Source organism: Oryctolagus cuniculus, chromosome 3 (genome assembly GCF_964237555.1).
Source record: "Oryctolagus cuniculus chromosome 3, mOryCun1.1, whole genome shotgun sequence".
Classification (NCBI taxonomy): Eukaryota; Metazoa; Chordata; class Mammalia; order Lagomorpha; family Leporidae; genus Oryctolagus; species Oryctolagus cuniculus.
In genome coordinates, this window is record NC_091434.1 from 81,878,358 (window position 1) to 81,895,805 (window position 17,448).

Consider the following 17,448-nt stretch of genomic DNA (forward strand, 5'->3'; position numbering starts at 1 on the left):
ATGCCATTGATTGTCAAGGAACTCACAGTTAGGTGAGAGATAAAAATTAAAAAAAAAAAAAAAAAGATAAGTAGTGCACTGGGAGGATGGCCAAGGGCTGTGCACCCAGGGCCCTCCTGCTTGGAGCCAGGAGACACAAGAACCACCAGCCAGCTCTCGCAGTCCTGCTCCCAAACTCTCCCTTTTGCTCTTGCTCTTTGCTGCCTCACCACTCCCCATATACTCTCAGCTCCCTGAAGCGAATCTTCATAAAATGTCACTGTGCTAAGCACTCCACATTCATTATCTCACTTAATACAACACCACTCTGAGTACTAGCAAACACTTAGCAAACAGTAGCGTCCGCACTGACACAGAAGGCAACTGAGGCTAGAAGAGACTAGGAAGGTAACCTGGCAATGCGTGCCGTGGCGTGGCATGGCTAGACCCGAAACATGGTAAGACCAGATTATACATGATGGTCATTTTCCTGAAGGCTGGAAAGCGCTCCACCTCCAATTTCCACCTCGAAGCTGCAGTGCTGCAGGAAGACATGAAAGCCCGTCTCTCTCCTCCGAGACCTCTGAAGGCAGGATGGGAGATGTGCTGTTGGAGGGCCAGGAAGCTGTCCTCACCTCTCATTACGCTAGTTGCTCTGGAGGTGAAACACAGCGGGCTTCCCCTCTCCTTATCCTTCCCGTGCTCATAGCTCTGCTACTTCAGAATTGTGTCTGCTGTGGGTCAGCAGAGGCTTTGTTATTTTGTCCTCATTATACAGAGGATAAAACTGAAGCCTGTGGCAGGTGCATGACTCGGCCAGCTCCCACTGGCAGTGGGAGGTGGCCCAAGGTCCCAGGGACTAATGCGCTAACCTTTGTATTTTTTTTTCTCCCAACTTTGCACCACCCTAGAATGACCACCTCCTAGCCCCCACCTATCTGAACACACTTGACCTTCTGGGCCCACTCCGGCTCCTCCTGGCCTCTTGCACCTTTACTCTCACTGCCCTGCTCCTCACCAGAGATGATCATCAAGGCCTCTCTCTATGACCTAATCATGATGTATGAGCTGTGTTTGCCTGCTGCCACAGTGGTAAGTTTTGTACTTAGAGGATGTTCCTTAGCAATGCAATGCTAGGGAGCCAACCAGTGGATGGAGGACCTTTCTGTCCCTCTGTCTGTGGCTCTGCCCCTCAGGTAGATAAGTAAAATTTTTTTTAAAGATATCAATTGCGGAAGTAGCCGAAAACAGTAAGTCCTTTAAGGTCCTGCCATCTCTCTTTTCTCTTTTGTTTCCTTCCTTCCTCTATGTTTTATTAACTGACAGCAAGGTCCTATTTAGGGAAGGTCTTAGATTAGCCTGTTCTCACGAAGATTAAGAGAGAGGTTCCAGTCCCCCCGCCCCCCCCCCCCCATTTCAAGGGCTGCAGTTGCAAGGACTACATTCTAGTGTGTGTGTGGGGGCTCCTGCTTACTGGTTTAGGGAGATAACTGTACTGACTGTACTGGACTGAAGAGTAATTTAGGAGTAGGGAGTTATTTTTTTAAACAGGAGAGGGCAGTCATTGAGCAACAAAGTCACACCTGGACCCACATCCAGGTTGATTGATTCCCCGGACCGGTTCACTGGTGGATTCCAACTCCTCCACCCGACTCCCGCCCCAGTGCTGACCCTGGGAAGCCTCAGTGTAGGCTCAAGTAATTGGGTTCCTGCCACCCACGTGGGAGACCTAGATTGTTTCAGCCCTGCCCAGTCCCAGCTGATACTGGCATTCAGGAAGCCAGGAAGCGAAACAGGATGGGAAAGCTCCTCTCTCTCTCTCCTCCCCCTCTCTCCCTCTCCCTCCCCCCCAAATACGCCCCCTCACAGATATTAAACATTTTTAAAACACACAGAAAAGCTCAAAGGGAATAACGTCGAGATTACTCCAGCGAGGCGGGTGGGGACGAGGCGGGTGGGGACGGCGAGGCGGCCCCTAGGGGTCTCACGTGTGCCACCTTCAGAGCCAGAGTCCCAGAGGCCCCCACAGCGCCTGGGTTCGCCGAGCAGCTCCGTTGACTCCCAGCTGCCCGAGGCCAAACTCTCAGTGTTTACCAGAATCCGGAGGGTTTGCAAACCCACATGTCAGACTTCCTGTCCTGGAGATTCTCAACTCGCTCATCCCAACTCTTTCCTGGCTTTCCCCAGAAAGAAGAGAGCGGCGCTGAAAGCGGGAGGAGCCCCAGAACGCGCACACCCGCAGCCTCTCCCCTCCTCTCTCCCCACCCCCAAGGCAGGAATTTCTGGGACGGGCAGATGGGCCACCCCCTCTTTTCTTTCCCCAAGCCCGAGTAGAGAGGGCGGAGAAAAGCTCCCTGCTCGGCCTTCGCCAGCCCCGTGCACAGCCTGGAGCAGCTGCACACTGTGGATTGGGGCGCAGCGGGGGCGAGGTCCGGGACCGGTGCCGCGCGGAGGAGGCTGCGACCCCGCGGGCACGAGAAGGGGCGCGCGGGCAAGCTCAGTGGTTAGCGATGCTGCTGTCCCTGCTGCTGCTGCTGCTGCTGGGAGCGCCGCGGCGCTGCACCGAAGGCGCGGCGGCAGCGCTCTCTCCCGAGCGGGTCCTCAAGTGGCAGGGTGAGTGTCGCCGGGGCGGGGGTGGTCGAGGGAGAGCAGGAAGGGGCGAAGCTGGGGGCTGGCCGTGTTTTGGGGGTCTCGTTTCTGGACTCCCACGAAGGCCCCTTGCGGCTGGGGCGGTCCTGCACCGCCAGTGCGGGCCCAATAGCCTCCCCGCCTCTGCAGGGGCGCGGCGAGGGGCGAGGCTGGGTCTTTGGCAACCAGGACGATTCCAGCACGGGAGAAGAGAAGCTGTTACAAAATGAAAACGGACTTGTTTATTCGAGATCCTCCCCAAAAAAAAGATGTCTCATTTCGTCCCCTCCCAAAGCAAGCGCATGGGATGTGCGCAGCGACCTGAGGAATGGCCCCAGGTCAGGCCGCCCCTCTCAGCCCCTTCGGGACACAAAACAAGACTGTATGAAGGCCTCTCTGAGGCGGTGGGGGCAGAGGTGGGGACGGGACAGGGAGGACCTCTGTGGCCCCCGAGGAGCTAGGGGAATGGCACAAATGACCCCCTTAGCACAGTTTCTCTGGGCACGGCACACGGAGCGCACACCGATCAGCTCCCCTTTTACTGCACACGTACTAAACATAAGCCCACTGAAGGGGTGGGCAAGGAGCCCTGGTTTCTGGCCTGCAGGGGCCTGCAATCAGCAATGGCCACCTGTGAGGCAGAAAAGCCAAGTCCCAGGGCAAAAGCTGCTGTGTGAAGGGAGGTGGGGTGCAGCGGGGAGGCAAATGAACCTGGGGGAGCACCAGGCCTCTTCCATCCTCTCTGTTGGGAGAAAGGGCCTAAGCTAGTGTCAGCGAGCCTGTGCTCACTTCTTTTCCCTCCCCAGTATTCTGTGTGCACACTTTCGAGGTGGTCTTTTCTAGACCCCATTTCCTAGCACACCTTGGAGGTTTAATAGGGTCATGTTTGACACCAACCTTATTCTAAAGTGACCAAAGGTCATACATGCTCTTCTCTCCTTGGTCAGGCCAGTAAAAATTGTTTCTGTGGGTTCACATCTGACCCCACTGTGTGGTACATTCCCACCAAGAGTTTACCATGCAGTAGCTCTTCCTGTGTATTTTAAACTCTGGGCCTGGTGGCCAGCAGCTGCCTTGTGACGCTGGCATCCCACTTGAGCTCCACTTGGAGTCCCAGCTAATCCACTTCTGATCCAGCTCCCTGCCAATGTACCTGGGAACAGCTGTGAATGATGGCTTCCCTACTGCCATTCATCTGCATAGACTTCCAGGCGCCTGGCTTCAGCCTGGCCCAGCCCTGGCTGTTGTGGCCATGTGGGGAGTGAACCAGCAGATGGAAGACCTCTCTCTGAAATTTTACCTTTCAAATACATAAAAATCAATCTTAAAAAAAAATCAAAACATGTAGGCCTGATAGGAAGGCGGCAGGACAGGTAGCAGCCCAGACAGAAGCTGAAACTGGGCCACACGGAATGTATGCCTGTGACCCTCTGAGCCAGCAGCTGATGGGCTAATCCTTTCTATATCCAGCACACCCAAATCCTGGCCTACGACAGCTCCTAATCAGTGCCTGTTTTTAGACATTAAGGATACTCTGAAATAAGAACTGTCTGCTACCTCCTGTACCTCCAGGAGCAGTTTGCAAATCTGAAGGGGGCTCACACGTCTGACATGGGTGATTTAGACATGAAAATGCTGCTACTGAAGTCCTAAATAGCACAGAGATTTTGTAGCGATCCTCACACAGGCTCCCCTCCCTCACTCCAATCTCCCACATCTGTGGGCTTTCAGGTGTCATCTAGCCAGCTTTGAAATCAGGTTTTTATTGTCTATTCAAAGATGAAAAACAACAAAATCTTAGCATTGGAAAAGGCTTGAGACACTTGACTCCCACCGTCCATTCTTCAGATGCGGAAGCTGAAGCACGCCTACCACAGAGCCAGTTATGTTTCAGTACTTCCGTTTACCTTGAGCCAGGGTGGACATCCATGGGACCACTGGGAGAAAAGTGCACACTCATTTTAGATTCATATCCACTCATACTAGGTGTGTAATAATGCACATAATATAGAAACAGTATTTTTCATCTGAAGTGTTTGACATGTATTGTTTAATGTGTATTGGGAGGCAGATGATGGATTATATTGGATTCTATTGTGCTACATTTTCAATATTTACCAATAGTTTTATATGCAGAAATCAATATGCAGTGTCATACAGTAATTAAGTTCATGAGTTTCAGAGGCAGACTGTCCGAGTTAACATCCTGCTATGCCACTTACTAGCTGCATAACCTTAGGCAAGTTACTTAACCTCACTGTGCCTGTTTTCCTCATCTGTAGAGATGGAACTTACCCAAGTGTTGTATTTCTGTGGCACTGTCACCATGGCACCTCCTTCCTCTGGCAAGCCCAGACCATTTGACAGGTTGACAGGCTATACCAAGAGGTTTCATCGTGGCTTATTTCCCTGATCTAGAATTTGAGCCCTTTTTCCATGTAGCACTAAAACTTGACACTTCACTCAGGACTTCAGATACTGGAAGAGTAGTGGGAGAAGGAAGAAGAGGCAAGCAAACAGGTGAGAGGGGACATAGTCATCACTCAAGAAAAGTGAACTAGGGGCAAGGCAAAAATTTTTGAAGATACAGCAAGGGCTGGAATTCATGAATGTGAAATGGCCCAACCAACCTGGCAGGAGAGTTTCCTTCTACAGTGCTCAGCTGGGTGGAGGCAGAAGTACAGAGAGGCCAGGGCTACATCAGGGTAGGCTTCCCTGAATGGACAGTGGCCAAGGGAAGTGAGAGTGCTGATGAACCTGAGGTCAACATACTTGACCTGCAGTACTATCTGGAGTGAAGAAAATGAAACAGGATAAGGACAAGGGGGCACTCTTGACTCCCTATGCCAGTGAGAAGGGAGTGAGGAGCTCATGGCCTCAGCTAGTCACTCACTCTCTGTCAAGCTGAGCGCTGTGTGCTTTATCTCTGGTGCTAACTGGGTTCATCCCAAGGCAGTGCCTGAGACAGGCATTTATTTAGGGGCAAGTAGTTTCTTTGGGGGAGGATTCTAGAGAACATGGTAAAGGGAGGGAGGAAATGAGGCTAAGAAGAGAAGAACTCCACTATGAGCTACTGGGGCTCAAAGGACCTTCTAAGGCACTGTTAGAACTCAGTGAGTCCCCCAAAGGAAATAAGCTGAGGTATTGATCCGCAGCCTCCCACCACCACACTGATTGAGGGGTTGCTTTCCCTTCTGGGCCACTAATTCCCTGGTGTTTGTGGCCTCCTGAAATACTCTTAGCAGACCCAGAAAGTCACAGTGCATAGGAACTGTCTGCAGGTGAGTGAGCTCCAGGTTTGGGGATGTGAGTAGGCAACCAACAGAATGTGCCACTCACTCTAGGTTTGGGAGGTGAAAACAAGAGTAGGATATGACCCTGTACAAGTAGCAGAGCATCCAGAGACAGATACAGAAACGCAAACAGTTACCCAACAGTGGGTAGGTGTTGTAATAACATGGGATGCAGAGGAGTGGCCGGGGGAGCTGGAGACTTACAACAGGGCATTTGTTTTCTTGAAGGATGAGTAGGTAGCTGTCATAATACAGAAAAAAAGGACACAGAGCATTCCTGGGAGAGCCTATTTCTTGTGCAAAGGCAAGAACCACATACGGGGCAACAATTACATTTGAGTGAGCTGACCACTCTGGTTGGGTTCTTTTAGATGCAAAGAAAAAGTCTCCATGGAGGTCACCCACGCAAATGTGGGGCCAGTGGTAAGGGTTCCAGGGTTTTACGGAGACTCAGGAACAAGTTGTCTTATGCAACCAAGCCTCCTGGGAACTGACCACTGGAATGCAGCAGCTACTTGCTCTGTCCCTCTCTGGGACTGCATGGTGGTCCCTGTCCAGGACTCCTTTGTACTGACTGGTTTCTTCTGTTTTGACTTGCAGGACCCTTCTTGTGTTGCTCTCACAGTTTCCTGGCAAGAGCCCTTTCATGTCCTAAGAGAACAGTCTGGTTACCTGCCCCATATGCTGGCCAGTCCCTGTGCTCTGCACTTGAGTCAGAGACCTTCCCATGGCTAACTGGCCATTTTAGGGGTATAAGGCACACGCTGTGGATGGGATAGATCCCCAGAGTAGGTTCACAGACAGGACAGGCAGAAGTAACACATCTATATTAGGAAGCATGAGAGAGATGAGGAAGTGAAGAGTTTGGCTGGAGGCCCTCTGCTTTTAGAAATCAAGTCAAGTTGAATGAATTGGTCATTGCTTTTGCTTTTGGATAAAGAAAATCAAATCATACACTAAAGTTTAGGAAATGCATGGTCAATTTTGTATTTGAAGAAGGTAGCAAAAGACCACCTGGAAGGTTAAGGCTGAGCTAAGTCAGCTTCAGTAGAATATTTCAGAGCAGGAAGTTTTGATAAGAGTAGGAATAAGAGAGGGAAGAGATGTATAATTTGGGACATGCTCAAGCTGACTTGCCCCAAATGGTAGAGTTAGAAACATACCAGGGGACTCCAATTTAATCCCATCAAGGTGGCATGTACCAATGCCATCTCACTAGTCCAAGTGATCAATTTCAGTTCACAATTGATCATAATGAAAGGACTAAGAGTCAAAGGGAGCACATAAACAAGTCTAGTACCTGCTAACACTAACCGATAGAATAAATAAAGGAGAGAGTGATCCAACATGGGAAGTGAGATACTCAGCAGACTCATAGAATGGCAGATGTCCTAAATAGCACTCTGGCCTCAGAATCAGCCCTAAAGGCATTCAGATCTGGCTGAAAAGCCCATGAGAGTATTTCAGGCATGGAAAGCCAAGACACTCTGGCAAAAGATCTCTGTGAGTGAGATCTCAGTGGAAAGAACAGGTCTTCAAAGAAGGAGGTACCTTTCTCTGAAGGGAGGAGAGAACCTCCACTTTGACTATGACCTTGTCTAAACAAGATAAGAATCGGAGAACTCAGAGGGCTTCCATAGCCTTGGAAACTCATGACTGGAGCATAGGGAGATTACTGATACCATAGACAGGAGTGTCAATTGGTAAAGTCAACAACAGGAGTCACTGTGCACTTACTCCTCATGTAGGATCTCTGTCCTTAATGTGCTGTGCATTGAGATTTAATGCTATAACGAGTACTCAAACAATATATTTCACTTTGTGTTTCTATGGGGGTGCAAACTGTTGAAATCTTTACTTAATGCATACTAAACTGATCCTCTGTAAAAAAAAAAAAAAAGAAAAAAAGAAACTATCAACTCCCAACTTGACTCTCACTGGGATTAAACATGACAGTAGGTCTGATCTGATTTCATCATCATTTAAAAAAAATCATCTATTATTTTTCACTTTATGTTTCTGTGTGGGAGCAAACTGTTGAAATCCTTACTTAATGTATACTAAGCTGATCTTCTGTATATTAAGATAATCGAAAATGAATCTTGATGTGAATGGAAGGGGAGAGGGAGTGGGAAGGGGGAGGGTTGTGGGTGGGAGGGACAGTATGGGGGGGAAGCCATTGTAGTCCATGATTCGTACTTTGGAAATTTATATTCATTAAATAAAAGTTAAAAAAAAAAATTTAAAAAAAAAGAAATTTCAAAGAAACTTTTAAAACAGTAGACTCCATGAAAGTTAGAAAGTGGGAGAAGTTGCAAAATAGGAGGAATGGTAGTTATATGATGGAAATCCCAAGTTTGGGCAATGGGTCTGTTCTTGGTAGTGATCAGATTCAAGATGTGGTTGTAGGAATGGTTACAAAAGTGGGACAACAGGTGAAGCTAGGCCTCATGGAAGAGGAGCATGAAGAACCAAATGTCAGAGCAGTGCTAGGGCCAGAGTAGAATGCAGGACTCTTGTCAATGAGCCACAATAAGACATACATTTTACATAACACTCCACAGTATTCCTATGTGCGCCCACACACCAGTGTATCTCTGAAATTAAAGTTTTGTATAAAAATATCCTTATATAAAGTGACATGGGGATACTTTTCTACTCTGTCATTCAGGGGTGGGCATGATACACTTAATTGATTTCATGACCATTAATGGACCACAAGCTGCAGTGGAGAAAGCACTAGACAAGAATGTTGAGTCATCTGTGTGGAGGGTCAAGGCTTCAGGGCAGGGGAGGGGAGGGAGACAATGGGAGCCTGCTGCTGTCCAAGCCATTGTAAATAGCAAGGAACAGCAGTTCCAAAGTTCACCCCATGGCTGAGGAAGGAAAGAGAAGGTGCCCTGGGAGAGGTTTCTGAAAGGAGGTGGTGAGAGCCACCCTGCAGGCAGCACTGGGGAGGAGCTGTGGTCCTGAGATTCTCCCCATAGTTTCCATTTATTTCAATACAAAGGTACAGTGTCCGTCTCTATTGCTCCAAACATTTTCTAATGTCTGGCAAGTGGTTATTCTGTGCTGTTTTATATCAACACATTGAATCCAAGGCAGGTAATGTTAATAGATAATCCTGCTTTTACATATGAAGAAGTGTTAAGGAACTTGTGCTTACAGGGGATCAAACCACACACTCAGCACTAACTAAAAAAAGGATATCTGGATGGTCTTGTGACCCCATGACCTATCTCTTTCATATCCCCCTGCATGATGGAAGCATGCAATTTGATTTTTGCAACAGGAGGACCAGGATGGCTGCCTCTTGCTCTCTGGAACTCTTCCTTTCCAAACCTCTGCACTTCCACTTGTGGAGCTGAGTATTTTCATGAGGCTGAAATGTGCAAAGCTATTGATTTATTTCTTGTTCTAAGCACTTCCTGCATCCTTAGGCAATGAGCCATTCTTCTAATCTGAAAATGTGGAATTTAAGTGAAGACATGGTTAGTGCTTAAGCTGCCAACTATCCGGACTTGTTCTCTTGTCTTGCCTTGCCTGTCATCCCTCAGTTTCTCTTCCACTTCATACTTTTCTCATCCCATTTCCTCTGACTGGCTCTTTTCCTCACAAGCCTTTGTGCATAGGCATGGATTTCCAATTTTCCTGGTCCTTTCAACCCTTTCTCAGTAAGCTTCTAACCTCTTTCCTATTATTGTTGATAAGCTGCCAAAAGAACTGATACCATACATGCTGCTTCCAAGCCCATGGCCAGCAAGGTCAGTCCACAAAGATAGGTCAGTTATGTCTTGAACTCCCATTCCTTGACTTAACACTTGGCTTATCTACATCTGGTTTTCTGAGGAGATGGCTCCTTTAGGAATTGACTCTTCTGAACTCATTCCTTTTAGGCAAATCCTCATATAACCTATCAAAGTTATATATCTGAGACATTAACAGAGGCTTCCCTCCATTTTCTGTCAGAAATTATCCTTGAAAGTCTTTTATGAGACATCCCAGTGCCTAGCTAGGAACATAAATTATAGTTTGAGTTGATCAAAGTGAAAGGAATATTGTTCAAAATTGAAACAACCAAAATAGTTTCTACTTCTGTGTGTGGCCATGTGACTTTTCAATTAATGGCTTTTTCCAGACACTATTGTTAAGAAATAGTGCTAATATAGAAATTTTGCTATTTCTGGATTTTACCATCTCTTTCCAGTGATAAAAATACAAACAGGAAATTCAGAGTGATTATTTTGCTTATTCTGCTTTTTTGGGCATCATCTGTGTTCAGTGATAAGGTTTGCTCTTGCTATTATTAATATTTATAATTGTGGCTGATGCAATCCTTACCAGGGTCCTATGGCACTGACACCATTACAAAACCCACCATGCAGATCGGGACACCAAAGCAGATTCTCTTCTAGCTTTAGGCACTTCTGCCTTAAGAGATGGGCTCTGCAGCTGACCACAAGCTTTTTTCCATAGCAAATAAGAACAGGGAGAGCTTCCAGGCACGGAACCAGCACAGGCTCTGAGGGCTCAGAAGGAGCTCACACTTAGGGTTTGATCATCTGTAGCTTGCCGTGTTCAGATTCCTAATAATTTTTGATAATTGAATTTGTGTGTTATGCACGAAGTCCAATGGGACAGTGAAGCGTGGGCCAAAGGCTTGGTGCCTCAGTTCAAGTTCAGTTATGCCTGGTATCACTTCCTCAGCTCTCTGGAATGGGTTTTCAGCTGCCTCTTCCTAACTCCTGCCTGATAACCCTTGCTGCCTCCTACCACAGTGCACGAGAGGATGGAAGCCTGGGGCTGGGAGTGGAGGCCTGTGGTGTCTCAGGTCAGGCGTGGCAGCAGTTGTCCCAACTGGATTGGCAGCCCCACTGCATCTTCTACAGGGACTGAGTAGGAAGCTGTCACCTGTCCCAGTCCAGTTACGCAGTATTATTCTGAGCCTGGTATGGCACAAGAGTTGCAATCTTTCAAAGGCCAATGAGAAGGGAAATGTGATTTGATTTCCCCACATCCAGCTAGTGCCACACATTTTAATTTTACCCTGGACCCTGCAAATTTTGTGGCCACTGTTATTAAGACAGAGAGGGGGCCAGCGCTGTGGCACAGCCGGGTAACGCCCTGGCCTGAAGCGCCGGCATCCCATATGGACGCCAGTTCTAGTCCCAGCTGCTCCACTTCCAATCCAGCTCTCTGCTGTGGCCTGGGAAAGCAGTAGAAGATGGGTCAAGTCCTTGGGCCCCTGCACCCGCATGGGAGACCTGGAAGAAGCTCCTGGCTCCTGGCTTCAGATTGGTGCCTTTCCGACCATTGCGGCCAATTAGGGAGTAAACCATTGGATGGAAGACCTCTCTCTTTTTCTCTCTCTGCCTCTCCTCTCTCTGTGTAACTCTGACTCTCAAGTAAAAATTAATAAATCTTTAAAAAAAGACAGATAGAGACTGTTAGGAATTCAGTTGCATGCTTCCACCCACCCCAAGCTCATATGTTGGAGTTCTAACACACTATGAAACCAGAATGGGAACTTACTTGACAGTACAGTCTTTACAGAGAAAAACAAGTCAAAATGAGGGGATTAGGGTAATCCTAATCTGACTGAAAGGGAAAATTAGACACATAAATAAACAGAGAGAACAAATGATGCGAAGAAACACAGGAAGAAGGTGGCTACCCCCAAGCCAAGGAGAGTCGACTAAGATCCCTCTCTCGCAGTCCTCAGAAGGAACCAACCCTGCTGACGCCCTGATCTCAATTTCAGCTTCCAGAAAATAAATCTCTGCTGTTCAAGTCAGTCTGTTATGCAACCTCTGCAAATTCATGCAATAAATATATAACAATAATAAGTCTACCATTAAAATATGTTTCACTTTTTTTAAATGTCTACCTTTCATCGAAGTACATGTCCTTTTTTAAGGGGGCACCTTCTCCAAGTGGTTCCAGTGGGGAGCGCAGAGTCAGCACTTCTGCCTTTAGTGATGTCACACCATTTCCAGAGCTGTTTTGGTTACGGCAGAGTTGTTTTCTGTTTTTGTTTGGGTGACCTAGTCTTTGAATCATTTCCACTGGGACTTCCACATGCAGGCATTTGTAGGGGAGTTGGACAGGGTCTGTCTTTGTGTCTTGCCGTGACTGGCTCTTTGTAAGAGGGCTCCCTGGTACTGAGACCATATATTTTCAGGGCAGTCTATAACATAATAGCCCAGCCACTGTGAGTAATAATGTTTGCCCCAGCAATGACTCATAGATACTTTCCAAGTAAATCAAGGGAAAATGATTGGGGAATAGACTCAAAGCCTAAAGGGAAATGGTCTTCAAAACTCACTGGTAAGAAAAGGCAATACAGCAAAGCACCCCAGGAGAGGTCAGATCCTCTGCAAGGGCTGGTCAGCGCCTGCTAAATGAGAAGGGCAGAGAGGGAGCACTGGGGCGGGACAAGTGGCCTGGACGGTCCGAAAGGGTTAGCTACCTGCAGGGGGTTGGTCACTGGCGATTTGAAGCCACACAAACTGCAACCCCATGAAGCTGATTAAGCTGGGTTTCATTTTTCCCACATGTGAGCAAGAGTATTCAGTGTCTCGTGGAACTTGGGGCGGCGATTTGGAGACTGAAGACAAAGCAGAAGGGACCACATAGAGATTGAGCAGGGGCGTCCTGCGGGCCCGTGGGGGTGGTGATTGCCCAGGTTCAGAAGCTGCAAGGGATAAAGATGGCTCAGAGCCAGGGACTGATGGCACTCTGACAGGTCAAAGAGAAGGAAGTCCTAAGCCAGGGTGAGGGTTTTTTTTTTAAATGTACTAAGGTAACTTTTTTAGTTGACGCATGGAAGGCAGTTCATGAGAACCCAAAGGCTTCTGAATTTAAGGGCCATACACTAAAACTCAGATGATCTGAGATGCAGGGTACCTCTTCATGCAGAGAGGTGGCAAGGGCTGGCCCCCTTCTCACTTTGTTCTATGGATCTGTTCCTTAAAGACCTCTGTTCAGGCAGCTGTCCAACATGGGAAATTCCTACATCACCGGTCTGGAAAGTCATATTAAGTCTCCAGATTTTCTGCATCACTCAGCCATGAGTAGCAGCTCACGGCGTCCCTTCCTGCTCAGAGTAATCTTAGGAGCACAATCAGATCTGCTCCGTTGTTCACTAGGTGGGGAAGACAGAGAGATCCCGAATGTGTGAAACTGCAGAAGGTCCCTTCAGACTGGTTCCAGAAGAGAGATGTCCTCCCCTACTACCTCAGGATAACCTCCTTTCCACAGCTGAAATACTGTTGGGACAGCAAGAAAATGGACAAACCCAAGAGATGCTGCAGGGCAGGAAGTGGGTAAGCCCAAGGGTAGGTGTAGGGTGGACAAACCCAAGGGCCTAGGGAAGCAGATTGAAATTGGATTGCAGTGTTCAAGCTGTGGGTTAAACATTGCACTTGACATGAACTGTGCACTTGAACTTTTCCTTCTAGACCCCTCAATATAGAGCAGTACAGAGGCTGACTTCATGTGTGTAACTGCATTGGATGATCATCGTGGTGTAATTTATTAAATACCAGAAAGTCCTTCGTGAAAGCCAAAAATGCCACCTTAAAAAAGAATACTTCTTTGGTAATTGTTCTATTTCTGAGTGCTTTTTTACATGCAAAAGCCTCACCCAGACTTAACAGTTCACACTTTGTCATATTCGCTTAATAGTTCAAACCTTCATTCGGCTTTGTTCTCTGGGGAGAGCTGTCTAAAGCAGAAGGTAGCTAGATAGAAGGCAGGTGGAGGTGATCAGAAGGGTTCTGAAAGCCAAGTGGAAAGGCCTCAGGAGACTTTGTAGTGGTACCTCCAGTGGACACTGTTCAGATAGCCAGATCGAGCTGTCCAAATAGCCCCAGGTTTTACACTTCAAACTTAACGGCTTTCTAGGGATTGGCCACAGGCATCTGACAAGCCATTTGAATAGCAGAAGCCAGAAAACCAGTCACTGCAACTTCCTTTCCCAGAATCCTCACATTCCATCCATCACCTAATTCTGTCCTTTCTTTCCCCTTGAAGTCTCACTCTATTGACTGCAGTCTAAGCAGTCCCTCTGCATCACCATTGCATTGACGCCAATGCCTTCAGTCCCTGCTCTGGTCACAGCAATAGTCTGCAAACTGTTTCTCAGGTCCACTCTTGTACCACTCATGCACCATCTCATCCCGCCTAAAAGAGAACTCCTCCAGGCAAAGCTTGGTGATGAGTCTTCATTTGTACCATCACCTAAAATAGCACAGTAGGTACCCAATAAATGTTTCTGTTGAATGACTCACCATTCTGATTCATCTTCTATGCCACTGGTTGTGTCTCCTCTTCTTCTAAAAGCTCTCTTTTATCTAAAGAATCATAGACAAATTTTTGAGTAAGATGCAAGTCCTTCATAAAATGGCTCTGAATCACCTCTTTACAACTCCATACCCTGCTATCACTAAAATCTTTCATATAGCCAAGCCATCATCACCCCAGAGCTGATTCTTTTCATCATGTCTGAGCTTTGATGGCATTCTCTATAAAGAAGGTCCCTGCTCCACTATCCACAACACAGTGATGAGTACAGGCATCCATCCCTGTCTTGACCACTAGTGTGCTCCCATTCTTCCAAATGATAGGTCCCTAATACCTACTTGTTGAATAAAAATGTGGAAGGGAATGTTGAATTCTCTGATTGTCTAGAGTAACTTGACCTTTTCTATCCCTAGCTTTACTTTATTGTGCTTATAACTCTTATATCAAAATATGTTGTGGCATTAAGTTACAACTATTTCTTTACATTTTAGTAAAGGAATAGAAGAAGAACATGAGTTCCTTGAAGGCAAGCCTATGATGTAAATATCTTCCTGCAGGATTCCAGACATGTCACGTGAGGCTTTCAATGACTGCTTATTTTAAATTTCACCTCCTACTTCAAAACACTTGTCAACAATTTATAGCAGTTCATTTTCTTCTTACTAGGTTGTAAATGAATATATGTAAATAAAGCTAGACCTACAGTGGATATCATTCTTGCTTAGTTTGGTATGAAATTATTAAGACAAAATGGATTTGTAAAAAAAAAATATCTAGAGTTCATGTTCTTGATTTAGTTAGTCTCCTCTGCCTCACTCTGATTCCTTCCAGCTCTGGTCTGTTTGACCAGCCTGGAAAATGGGCAAGTATATATGTGTGCACCCATACTTCCCAGTCAGAGAGTCTGATGACACCAAGGAGTCCTGTCTACTCCCATCTCCCATCAGATGGGGGCCCAGTCAATTGTCTTATTTTTTTTTAAGATTTATTTATTTATTTGAAAGTCAGTTACACAGAGAGAAGGAGAGGCAGAGAGAGACAGAGGACTTGCATCGCCTGGTTCACTCCGCAGTTGGCCACAACCGCCGGAGCTGTGCCAATCTGAAGTCGGGAGCCAGGAGCTTCCTCTGGGTCTCCCATGTGGGTGCAGGGGCCCAAAGACTTGGGCCGCCTTCTACTGTTTCCCAGGCCATAGCTGAGAGCCAAATCAAAAGTGGAGCAGCCACAACTCGAACCGGCATCCGTATGGGATACCGGCACTGCAGGTGGCAGCTTTACCTGCTACGCCACAGTGCAGGCCCCATCAATTGTCTTAAAGTTTGACCCATTTTCCTGTTTTTCCTCATTTATTTTTAAGGAGTTATTTTAAGTGCAATTATAATATTTTCTTTGGGACTGATGGAACTCTTCCTTAAGGCAGGAAAATTCCCATGATACCAGTAAAAATAGTACGGTTTCATAGGACAGATATTTAGGCAGATAATTACCCCTCTCCCATTGCCTTACCGAGTGTCTCCCACTTAACTGGCACCCCAAATAAATGCTCATTGGTTGGATGAATGAATATTCCACATGAAGTTATGAAAGAAGTGTCTTAAGTTCAACAGTTAATCAAGGAACATTCTCCTCTCATGCCTTTCAAGAGTATGTGTTATTTCATTGGGCCAAAGGGTGGGTCTGAAATGATCTCTTAAAATGAACCAGGGAGGAGAAAGTAGAATCTATTGGCCATGGATTTTATCTTTTTATAAAATGGATAGCTATTAGCTTATAAGTTACTTCTAGTAAATCAATCCTTTTTGTCCCCCTGAACTTATAATTATAAAGGGAAATATAATAACATTTTCCTGCAAAGAGATTTAGTAATTCTGGCAGTACTTCATTAATCACTTAATCAGTGTTCAAGCAGAACTGATGTCCTTGACATATATAATCAATCTTGATTCCTCCCACATTTGATTTTATCTTTCATGAAATCCAACAACTATACACACTAAGGACTGGCAGCTTATTTTCACAGTATGGTCTTGTTAAAAACTACCTGTATGGGCATATAAGAACAATCAGAATATTAACACGTGCCTTGGATTGCCTCACAGTCCATTTAAAAACAGTTGTTTTCAATGAATTTATGAATATTATCAGTGCTTGTATCAAATTTTATTATAACTTAATGGGAAAATAGGCTCAGGTAATTTTTTAACATAATATAATTGGAGGTAGAATTTTTAAAAGATCTATGTATTTATTTGAAAGAGTTATAGAGAGAGAGGGAGAGGCAGTAGACAGAAAGAGACAGGCAGACTTCCCACAACATCTGGGGCTGGACCACGCCAAAGCCAGGAACCAGGAGCTTCATCTGGGTCTCCCAGGTGGACAGCAGGTGCCCACACACTTGGGCCATCTTTCACTGCTTTTCCCAGGCCATTAGCAGGAAGCTGTATTGGAAGAGGAGCAGCCAGAACTCAAACTGGCACGTATATGGGATGCCAGCATTGTGGGCAGTGGCTTAACCCACTATGCCACGATGCTAGCCTCAGCAAGTTTATCATTTTGAGCAAACCACAGCTACTTGTTTATGATACATTCTAGAGAACTTCTGCAACGCTACGGCATAATCGCAGCTGGCATGAAAATGTAACAGCATGGAATTGGAATTAATATCTTTGCTTTGGAAAGTTTTTATTTTTTATGATCATGAGTATGATCAATGAGTTCTGATTCTTTACCCTTTTTCTATTCATTCTTCCCACATTTAGTGGTGTGTCATTCCCACGTCTACTTCTTCACAAAACACCCATTCTCCTATCAGCACACTGCTTGTCAACATCATGTATTTTTCTCTTTCCTATAAAAGAGCAGCAGTATAGACGTCACAGGTGGGCAATGTGAAAGATCAACAGATAAAGACTCTTAGCTCATAATTGCACATGTGTTTGAACAACAAGACCGGATTTTGTGTTCTGGTTGTTTGGAAGGTATTTTTTCTCCCTAAAATGTGATAGCACGTTTATCTGTTCTACTTAATATGACTGGTTTAGATCTGTAATTGATGCACAGTTATTCTTAAGTGTTGAAAATTAACTGAAATGAGATCCCTGTTGAACATGGTGGTGGGAATGGGAGAGGGAAGAGATGTATAATTTGGGACATGCTCAGGCTGACTTGCCCCAAGTGGTGGAGTTGGAAGCATACCAGGGGATTCCAATTCAATCCCATCGAGGTGGCATGTACCAATGCCATC

The 17,448-nt window shown here is 46.2% G+C and overlaps 1 protein-coding gene across 4 annotated transcripts in view; it reads left to right on the plus strand.

The window, feature by feature from the left end:
• The first annotated feature begins 2,154 nt into the window (after nucleotides 1-2,154).
• PLA2R1 (phospholipase A2 receptor 1) overlaps nucleotides 2,155-17,448 on the plus strand; it is a 125,886-nt gene continuing 110,592 nt past the window's right edge. For 3 of the 4 annotated variants that reach the window (XR_011387004.1, XR_011387005.1, XM_051847968.2), the window contains exon 1: nucleotides 2,155-2,592. Coding sequence is in view for 2 of the 4 variants with exons in the window: in XM_051847968.2 (XP_051703928.2) it covers nucleotides 2,490-2,592 (103 nt within the window). In the remaining 2 variants the exon portion in view is untranslated. 4 annotated transcript variants of the gene reach the window in all.